The following is an 11,309-nucleotide window of genomic DNA, read 5'->3' on the forward strand; positions in this document are numbered from 1 at the left end:
AATGCTTTGGAGGCAGTACAGAGAAGGCTTAGTAGACTAATACCTGGAATGGGCGGGCTGTCCTATGAGGAAAAGTTGGACAGGCTAGGCTTGTATCTGCTGGGATTTAGAAGAGTAAGAGGCGACCTGATTGAAACATATAAGATTCTGAGCGGTGTTGACAGGGTGGAAAGGATGTTTTCCCCTAATGGGAGCATCTAGAACTAAGGATCACTGTTTAAAAATAAGGTGTCGCCAATTTAAGATAGAGATGAGAAGTTTTTTCTCTGGGGGCCGTTTTGGAATTCTCTTCCTCAAAAGGCAGTGGAAGCAGAGTCTTTTAATATTTTTATGACAGAGTTAGATAGATTCCTGATGAGCAAGGGGGTGCAAGGTTATTGGGGGTAGGTGGAAATGTGGAGTAATCAGTTCAGCCATGAACCTATTGAATGGCGGAGCAGGCTCGAAGGGCCGAGTGGCCGCCTCCTAATTCGTATGTTGGATGAGCTTTCTGTAAAATCTGATGGAAGGTCATCAACCTGAAACATTAATTTTAATCAGATTTTGATAGGTCATCGACCTGAAATGTTGACTTTCTCTCTCCACAGCTGCTGCTTGATCTGCTGTGTGTTTTCAGCATTTGCTGTCTCTCTTGCACAAAATCTAGTCCCTGAACACTATTTAAACATGACTGGTTTCAACTTAGCAGCATATGCACATCAGTGGCAGGGGGTGGGGTGGTTTGGGGTCAGGTGGTGGGAGATTTAGAAATCTAAAGAGAAAAGTTGAGGCAATAGAGCAGCGTAGCGATTTGGGTGAAGTCCAGCAGAGTGGGACAGGAAGAGATAGAGAAATTAATGGCTATAGTGCATCAGTGAATAAGGTCCATGTGAAGAATAATGTTAAAAAGTAAAATTAAAGGGTCTTTGTCTGAATGCATGAACTATTTGTAACAAGGTAGATGAACTAGTGGCACAAATAGAGATAAATGTGTTTGATGATTGCCATTGAGAGGTGATCTCATTGAACCATACAAAATTCAGCAGGGGCTTGCCAGTATAGATGCTTCGAGGTTATTTCCCCTGGCTGGGGAATCTAGAACAAGGGGGCACAGTATCAAAATAAGGGGTTGATCATTTAGGAATGAGATGAAGAGAAATTTCTTCACTGAGGATTGTGAATCTTTGGAAATCTGAACCCCAGAGGTTTGTGAACATTCAAGGTGGTGGTGGATTGATTTTTGATCTCTATGAATTCAAGGGGCAAGGGGAATGGTAGGTAAGTGGAGTGTCCTTTTATTCGCGCTTGGAATATAGGTGTCGCTAGCAAGGCCAGCATTTATTGCCCATCCCTAATTGCCCTTGAGAAGGTGGTGGTGAGCTGCCTTCTTGAACCACTGCAGTCCATGTGGTGTAGGTATACCCACAGTGCTGTTCAGGAGGGAGTTCCAGGATTTTAACCCAGCAATAGTGAAGGATTGGCATTATAGTTCCAAGTCAAGATAGTGAGTGACTTGGAGGGGATGGTGTTCTTATGTGTCTGCTGCCCTTGCTCTTCTAGGTGGTAAAGGCCTCAGGTTTGGAAGGTTCTGTCGAAGGAGCTTTGGCGAGTTGTTGCAATGCATCTTGTAGATGGTACACACTGCTGCCACTGTGTATCAGTGGTGGAGGAAGGGTGAATGTTTAAGGTGATGAAGGGAGTGCCCTTCAAGTGGGCTGCTTTGTTCTTTGATAGTGTCGAGCTTCTTCAGCGTTTTTGGAGTTGCACTCGTTCAGGCAAGTGGAGAGTATTCCATCACACTCCTGACTTGTGCCTTGTGTATGGTGAACAAGATTTGGGCAGTAAGGAGGTGAGTTAGTTGCCACAGAATTCCCAGCCTCTGACTGGCTCTTGTAGCCACGGTATTTATATGGCTGGTCCAGTTCAGTTTCTACTCTGTGGTAACCCCCAGGATGTTGGTGGGGGATTTAATGATGATGATGCTGTTGAATGTCAAGGGGAGATGGTTAAATTCTCTCTTGTTGGAGATGGTCATTGCCTGGCACCTGTGTGGCACGAATGTTACTTGCCACTTACCAGCCCAAGCCCGAATGTTGTCCAGGTCTTGCTGCGTTTGGGCACAGATAGCTTCACTATCTGAGGAGCTGCGAATGGTACTGAACACTGCAATCATCAGCAAACATCCCCATTTCTGACCTTACATTGGAGGGAAAGTCATTGATGAAGCAGCTGAAGATGGTTGGGACTTGAATGTTGTCCTGAGGAACTCCTGCTGTAATGTCTTGGTGCTGACATTAGTTTAGTTTAGAGATACAGCACTGAAACAGGCCCTTCGGCCCACCGAGTCTGTGCTGACCATCAACCACCCATTTATACTAATCCTACACTAATCCCATATTCCTACCACATCCCCACCCGTCCCCATATTTCCCTACCACCTACCTATACTAGGGGCAATTTATAATGGCCAATTAACCTATCAACCTGCAAGTCTTTGGCATGTGGGAGGAAACCGGAGCACCCGGAGGAAACCCACGCAGACACAGGGAGAACTTGCAAACTCCACACAGGCAGTACCCAGAATTGAAACCGGGTCGCTGGAGCTGTGAGGCTGCGGTGCTAACCACTGCGCCACTGATTCGCCTCCTGTGACTCCAACCAGTGGAGAGTTTTCCACTAATTCCTGTTGACTTCAGTTTTGCTGGGTCTCCTTGATGCCACACTCAGTCAAATGCTGCCTTGATGACCAGGGTAGTCAGTCTCACCTCACCTCACCTCTGCAATTCAACTGTTTAGACCATGTTTGCCCCAATGGCTGTAATGAGGTCTGGAGCTGAGTGCCCCTGGCAAAACAGAAACTGAATATCGGTCATAGAGTTATACAGCACAGAAACAGGACCTTCGGCCCGCTGTGTCCGTGCCGGCCATCAAGCCTATCTATTCTAATCCAATTTTCCAGCACTTGGCCCGTAGCCTTGTATGCAATAGCATTTGAAGTGCTCATCTAAATACTTCTTAAACGCTGTGAGGGTTCCTGCCTCTGCCACCCCTTCAGGTAGTATGTTCCAGATTCCAACCACTCTGGGTGAAAATTGTTTTCCTCAAATCCCCTCTAAACTTCCTGCCCTTTCCTTAAATCTATGCCCCCTAGTTAGTGACACCTCCACTACGGGAAAACATTTCTTCCTATCTACCCTATCTACGCCCCTCATAATTTTGTGTACCTCAATCAGGTCCCCCCTCAGCCTTCTCTGCTCTAAGGAAAACCACTCTAGCCTATCCAGTCTCCCCTCTTAGCTGAAATGCTCCAGCCCAGGCAACATCCTGGTGAATCTCCAGTGCAATCACATCCTTCCTATAGTGTGGCAACCAGAACTGTACACAGTACTCCAGCTGTAGCCTAACTAGCATTTTATACAGCTCCATCATAACCTCCCTGTTTTTATATTCTATGCCTCTGCTAATAAAGGCAAGTATCCCAAATGCCTTCCTAACCACCTTATCTACCTGTCCTGCTGCCTTCAGTGATCTTTGGACATGTACACCAAGGTCCCTCTGACCCTCTGTACTTCCTAGGGTCCTACCATCCATTGTATATTCTCTTGCCTTGTTAGTCCTCCCAGAATGCTGCATCTCACACTTCTCAGGATTAAGTGCCATTTGCCACTGCGCTCTGCCCATCTTACCAGCCCATCTATGTCGTCCTGTAATCTAAGGCTATCCTCCTCACTGTTTACGACACCAAGTTTCGTGTCATCTGCGAACTTACTGATCATACCTCTTGCATTCACTTTTAAATCATTAATGTATACTACAAGCAGCAAGGGTCCCAGCACTGATCCCAGCGGTACACCCCTGGTCACAGGCTTCCAATCGCAAAATCAACCCTCGACCATCACCCTCTGCCTTCTGCCACTAAGACAATTTTGGATCCAAATTGCCCTGGATCCCATGGGCTCTTACCTTTTTGAACAATCTCCCATGCGGGACCTTATCAAAAGCCTTACTGAAGTCCATGTAGACGACATCACCTGCTTTATCCTCATCTACACACCTAGTCACCTCCTCGAAAAATTCAGTCAAATTTGTTAGATATGATCTCCCCATGACGAAGCTATGCTGACTATCCTTGATTAATCCCTGCCTCGCCATGTGGAGATTAATCCTGTCCCTCAGAATTTTTTCCAATAGTTTCCCTACCACTGATGTTAGACTCACTGGTCTGTAATTACCTGGTTTATCCCTACTACCCTTCTTGAATAATGGTGAGTGGGTTGTTGCTGAGTAAGTGCTGCTTGATGCTGACGACATCGTCATCATTTTACTGATGATCGAGAGTAGATATGACAGTAATTGCCCAGATTGCATTTGTCCTTTTTGTGGACAGGACAAACCTGGACAATTTTCCACATTGTCAGGTAGATGCTTTTGTTGTAGCTGCACTGGAACAGCTTGGTTGAGGTCGCAGCTAGTTCTGAAGCACATGTCTTCAGTATTGCAGCTGGGATGTTGTCAGGGCCCATTGCCTTTTTTATTTAGAGATACAGCGCTGAAACAGGCCCTTCAGCCCACCGAGTCTGTGCCAACCAACAACCACCTATTTATAGTAATCCTACATTAAGCCCATATTCTCTACCACATCCCCACCATTCTCCTACCACCTACCTACACTAGGGGCAATTTACAATGGCCAATTTACCTATCAACCTGCAGGTCTTTGGCTGTGGGAGGAAACCAGAGCACCCGGCGGAAACCCACGCAGACATGGAGAACTTGCAAACTCCGCACAGGCAGTACCCGGAATTGAACCCGGGTCGCTGGAGCTGTGTGGCTGCGGTGCTGCCCAGTATCCAGTGCCTTCAGAAGATCAGCCATGATTGTATTGAATGGGGGAGCAGGTTCAAGGGCCCATATGGTTCTTGTGTTCTTGAGCACCACGATGAAGCTATTACATTAATGGCCAGTTACCACCAACATGGATAGTGTTCATCAGTGGGCCATCTGTTAAGCCTGTCAGCATTAATTGGAGTTTCATTTGTGATCCCATCCACACTTCCCATGCTCCTTTTTGGATGCCTTCATCTGATGGCTGGATGTGGTGTTTGGTCTACTTTTTGGATGTGTACACTGTTTTCATAAATTTAAGCTTTCAGGTTGAACTGAATTTGCACCCACAAAAGATTAATTTCTGTGGTATATGCTATTGAACTTTTAGTGCTAGTTACTCTTTTTTTCTGTCACTACCATCCAGTCTAGCAGTAACTTTTCTAATTCACATTCTTTGACTTTGTTTATGGTTGTTTGGGGGAAGGCTCGAGATTTCTTATTTTGAGGTTGTATGAACAAAGGACAGTACAGCACAGGAACAGGCCATTCGGCCCTCCAAGCCTGCCTAAACTAACACCTTCTGCTGTTTTTTTTTGATCTGCCAACCTCTCATCTCTGGTGTCTTAAAGGCAGCCTTCATGTCTATACTGTGGGATGTGTACATGGCTATGTTTCCATGGCTATCTGTGCCTTTACCCTTTGCTTCAGAGATCCTGATTTTCTGCAGCTGATGATGGCAGATATCAAGTTTAAATTTAAAAATGCGTATATTGCACAGCTGGGTTCTGGAACTGATTGCCACCTTTTCCCAATGTAGCATGATGTGCTTTATATATGAAAGATTGTCTTCAAATAATATTTTGCATATTTAATTCACTTTTTGACTGAGCAGTTAAATTGGATGAATGCGAACTGATGGATGAAAAATTAATTGAGGTTACATGGGATGAAGCAAGTTTGTTACTTACGAGCGAAGAGTCAAAAGTATGATTTCACACTTGATTTTTTTTATTATGAATTTTTGTCAAGAGTATATTAAAGGCTTGGAGACTGCCACTATCTCTGCATTTAGTACATTATGTTGAATTTTACAGCACAGAAACTGGCCATTTGGCCCAACAGGTCAATGTCTGTATTTATACTCCACATGAACCTCCTCCCACCTTACTTTATCTCACTATATCAACATATCGTTCTATTCCTTTTTCCCTCATGAATTTATCTAGCTTCCCCTTAAATGCATCTATACTAATTGCCTCAAATTGACTTTAATGTCGGGGGCATGGTTAAGAAGTTTGCAGATGATACAAAAATTGGCTGTGTGGTTGATAGTAAGGAGGGAAGTTGTCGACTGCAGGAAGATATCAATGGACTGGTCAGGTGGGCAGGAAGGTGGCATATGGAATTCAGTCTGGGGGTTGGCGGGTACAATAAATAAATAGCCCATGGGATCCAGGGGAATGTAGCAAGCTGGATACAAAATTGGCTCAGTGGAGGAGACAAAGGGTAATTGTTGACGGGTGTTTTTGCAACTAGAAGGCTGTTTCCAGTGGGGCTCCACAGGGCTCAGTAGGTCCCCTGCTTTTTGTCGTACATATTAACGTTTTGGATGTAAATTTAGGGGAATGATCAAGAAAGTTTGTAGACAACACAAAAATTGGCCGTGTGGTTGATGGCGAGGAGGATAGCTGTAACCTTCAGGAAGATATCAGTGGACTGGTCAGGTGGGCAGAAAAGTGGCAAATGAAATTTAACCCTGTAAAATGATGCATTAGGGAGGTCAAACAAGGCAAAGGAATACAAAGTAAATGAATGAGAGGTGTACAGGAAACGAGGGACCTTGTCCACAGATCCCCGAAGGTCGCAGGGCAGGTTGATAAGGTGGTTAAGAAGGCATATGGAATCCTTTCCTTTATTAACCGAGGCATAGAACATAAGAGTAGGGAGGCTATGTTGGAACTATTTTAAACATTAGTTAGGCCTCAATTTGAGTACTGTGTGCAGTTCTGGTCACCTCATTGCAGAAAGGATGTAATTTCACTAGAGAGGGTACAGAGGAGATTTACAAGGATGTTGCCAGGAGAGCAAAATTACTGCTATGAGGAAAGATTGGATAGGCTGGGGTTGTTTTCCTTAGAACAGAGGAGGCTGAGGGGTGACTTAATTGAGGTGTACAAAATTGAGAGGGGCCTAGATAGTGTAGGCAGGAAGGACCTGTTCTCCCTAGCAGAGAGGTCAATTACCAGGGGGCACAGATATAAGGTGATTGGTCGAAGGATCAGAGGAGACATGGGAAAAACATTTTCACCCAGAGTGTAGTGAGTGTCTGGAATGCACTGCCTGGATCGGTGGTGGAAGCAGAAGCCCTCAACTCAATTAAAAGGTACCTGGACCTGGTGCTGGAAGGTGGGATTAGATTGGGCAGCTAGTTTTTTCAGCCAGTACAGACACGATGGGTTGAATGGCCTCTTTCTGTGCTGTAACTTTTCTATGGTTATAAGAGATGGAATAGAGATTTTAGAAGTAATGTCTTTGCAGAGTGAAACACACTGCCACTTGGAGTGGCTGAAGCAGCTAGCATTGATGCATTTATGGAGAGGTCGGCTACATATGAGGGGGAAGAGCACAGATGGATACAGGATGGGGGTGAGTGGGAAGAGGTCATTGGGTGGAAGGAGGGAAATGACCTGTTTCTGTACCAAAGATTTTATGCAAATCAAAAGGCCCAATAATGTACTTCCATTCCACCCAACAGTGTAGGCAAGAACTGAGCAAACTAATTCTCATTGAGGTAAGTGAATTCAAATTAATGCTAATGCTTCTGAGACAAACTCCAAAACCTGTAGTTGAGAAGCTAATGGTACCTGGGAAATTTAATAATCTCTTGCATAATTTAAAACCATATAATTCCTGCTTGGCTGTTTTAAGTTTATGAATAGTCCTTGTATCCCTCTGTGTGCATAGTGTGGGGTAAGAAAAAAGCTAATTTATTGTATGAATGACACTGCTGAGTGTATGAAATTGCTTTTTCCTTTGCTCTAACGAGATATGTTTGTTTGTAATGGTTGAACAGAGATTTGACTGCATTTTTGCTCATGGATATCAAAGTTCATCCTATCTTTTTCTGTTTTTTTAGAGCAACTCAACAAGTCCCATCACCTGAAGTTTCAGTTAATGGACCTGCATGATTAATTCTGTCTGCTGTTGTCTACTCCAGCCTGAGCAGCTACTATCCAGGGGTATCAGTGGGGTTCACTGGAGGCACTGGACATAGGCCTGTCAAAGCCAGTCACTGCTGCACTAAATTCACATGGGATCAGGACCAGCAATATTCTTATCAGATTTTTTTTAAAGATGGATGTGCAAAGAAGAGTTTGAATGAAATGTATAAATGAGGGTATTACATGTTGGCAGATACAAAGAACTCTTGCGTGCATTTGTATCAAATACATGTTCTTATAAACAGGATGATCAGTCTATTAAATATCTTGCCACTCGCGTGATAATTAGTATTGTTGCCATAGGTAAATGGTTATAAGAGTAGAGTATTTTATAAAAATGTGTATACTTAAACCTAACGTATATAATTGAAGTATACCAATTGGAACACAGTGTGACCAAAGTGTTTAGAAATTTTCATACTTTTTTCATCTTGTATAAAATTTTAACTTTCAGTGTTTCTTCCAAGTGGGCAGAGTAAATTGTAGAAGTGAAATGCAAATGTAAAAGTGTTATTTTGATCGAGTTGCCTATATTAAACCAATTGCTAGAGAAAATTCTAATTGTAAATGTTCAATAGTGGCTCTTTGCTTCAGGTTTTATTTGTAAACATTTCTTGAATTCTAGAACATTAGTATTGCAAGCTCTTTGATAGGGAGTTTAAACATATTTGTTACTGAAGACTAGTTGGTCATTTGGTATGTCACTGAACAGCCATAAGCTTGTTCATCCCTCTGTATTTTACATTTTCAGACCAAGAAATTGTTCAAATCAAAGGTGAAGAACACTGAAGATTAGCCTTGAATTGCATGTGGCTTGTGTGTTTCTCTTTGCTAAAGGTCTACATCAGTGCATTGCCTGAATGATTTAAACTATCTTAATTTTACTATTTTTAAGACTTCTATTGAACCAACTAACTGATTTGTTTTTAATATAACCCCTTTATTTCATTTGCCAGGGCAATAGAACTTAATCAGGGTGAACTGATAACTGAGCACTTAATGTAACATTAGTTGTCTAAAAGTGGCTCTGTGTGGCATAAACTTCGAAGGAGTGGAGAAGAGCCCCACTTTGATAAAGTATGATAATTAAAGAGGTTAACTCCAACTTTTAAATTCAGGGATTTGAAGTGTTATGACAGGTTGACCCTTATTCATTGGGACCTGACTGTACTGTTAATGAAAGTGGCAGCTAGTATTGGGTTAAGCTAAGGCAGTTTTGAAAAAGTGTCATTTGACAAAGTGCCTATGGTACTAGTTTAAGTCAGAAGAGAGATGATGGTAATGCATGATGAAGTTGTGGAAGAATCCTTTCACATTAGAAAATAGTGTCTGTTCCAGGAAAGTAAAATGAGATGTGCACTCATCTGTTTGTGTGGCCTGTTCTTTGCAGCATCTACAGTAACTATATTGTTGGACCTTCCAAGCACCTTAATACATTCTAAGTCAATGGAATTTTTTTTGTCAACTTCATCACTGGTTTAAAAAAATGACAATTTGGGTTTAGAGTTCTACACCTATGTATTTTTTTTTAAAAAGTCAAACCAAGCAATGCAATTTTCTGTGATCTTCCTAATTGCTTTGGGGCAGTTCAATTCAGCTGTCAATGCTTGATTCACCACTTAAACTTCTGAAATAGCTGATCACAGATACTTGAAGGCTGGAATGATGAATGGGAGATATCCCTATCAGTTGCAATCAACTAAAACTGGTAGGTTTATAGTATACATTTTTTTTAAAGTATTCTAAAAGATGGGAGGGGAGGAAACATTTCCAAACCAAAACATTGGGAATAGTGGTGTTATTTGGCTGTGGCTGCCAAATAAAAATAATCTGTCTTGACAATCTTCATTTGCAATGTTTGTGTGTTTAGTTGCATGAAAACATAGCAACATTTTTTAATACTGCAATAGGATAGACATTAACCACTCTCACAAGCAAATACAAAATGTAAAAAGTATTGGGTTCTTGCTGTCAGATTATTTTGGTTGTATGATACATTTTTCATTTGTCCTATTTCAGATGTACATCCAGTAAACAATGTAAATATACCTTGTTAAAATTAATATGCCATTAGTTCAAGTTTGCAATAAAGTGAATTGCTTAAGTTGTACAAAAGTGAATTGTTTAAGTTATATGAGCATGGTGGCCCAATAATTATTAGTCATCTGTCCAATGGTGCAAATTATTGCCAAATACTTCCTCAATGCTTGGATATACGGAAAGAAACTCGCCCATAATTGGCTTGCCAACACCATTCATGAGCTTACTATTTGAAATTTATTCAAAAAAGTAGTTGCAATCCTGTCTTTGTTAAACAAATTTTTTAACTAATCATGCATAAAGTGAACTAAGACAATCTTTAATAAGGTGTCCCCCTTTTAAAAGATGTGTAATGGTTTGATTAAAATGTTGGGTTGCTAAATAAAAAGGGTTGCTTACAAGTTGCTTTGAATTGCTTTACTTAAAAATGGATTGCATTTGGTTGTTCAAAGGATCTGGTCAGGTTTGGTTTTCATAGACAGACCTGACATTATCAGCAGGAAGTTCCAGTGTAATTGTCTTTATAAATCTCTGTACTTTGGAGTAAGTTCAGGTCCTACTGTTTTGAGCTGATAATGTAATTGGTTACATAAGTGGTGTGATACAGATTTTTTTAAGTTTGGCAATTTAATGTGACAATTACTGTTAAAACAGTACATGTTAAGCTTAATGGTGACAAATTAGTCTTGAGCAATGAGAGACCATTCAAGTGTAAAAGTGGATGAGTGTAGAGTTTAGCTTCAATGCAAGTTTAGCCTTTGAGGGAGTGGGCCTAAAGTTAAATTTGATGGGTCAAATCGCTCAGTTGGGAAACAGTTTAGTACAGCATCAGAGGACAGCTGCAACTTGTGATTGTAAGAGGTCCTGGGATGACCACATTTAGCATCTCTGCTTGGGTTTGAGCAAAGTTTCTGAGCTTAAGGAGCAACTGGTGACACTCCATAGCATTGGGAGGCTGAGGGGTTTTTGATGTGTACATTTCAGGAGATGGGTCATCTGACAGTACAGAGTTAGTAATCATCGGAGTAAGAAGAGATAATAGGTAGTGCAGGGCTCCCTTGAGTGTGATTTGACATAGATATTCAGTACTGAATATGTGACAAATCTGACTCAGAAGGACAACAACAAAACTATGAACTAAAACTGAGGAAGAAGTGATTGCTAAGTGGGTAAGTGAAGTGCAGAAGCACAGTTATAACAGAAGGTTCCATAGTTTGGGGAATAGACTGGGACCGTTGCAGC

General features: G+C 41.9%; 1 protein-coding gene across 7 annotated transcripts in view; it reads left to right on the forward strand.

Moving 5' to 3' along the window:
- ppp6r3 (protein phosphatase 6, regulatory subunit 3) overlaps positions 1 to 10,475 on the forward strand; it is a 153,673-nt gene extending 143,198 nt beyond the window's left edge. For all 7 annotated transcript variants that reach the window (XM_068046414.1, XM_068046415.1, XM_068046409.1 and 4 more), the window contains one exon: positions 7,943 to 10,475. In XM_068046414.1, coding sequence (XP_067902515.1) covers positions 7,943 to 7,994 — 52 coding nt within the window. In that variant the 3' untranslated portion in view covers positions 7,995 to 10,475. The remainder of the gene's footprint in view (positions 1 to 7,942) is intronic.
- Positions 10,476 to 11,309: the final 834 nt, after the last annotated feature.

Source organism: Heterodontus francisci, chromosome 14 (assembly GCF_036365525.1).
Source record: "Heterodontus francisci isolate sHetFra1 chromosome 14, sHetFra1.hap1, whole genome shotgun sequence".
Lineage (NCBI taxonomy): Eukaryota > Metazoa > Chordata > Chondrichthyes > Heterodontiformes > Heterodontidae > Heterodontus > Heterodontus francisci.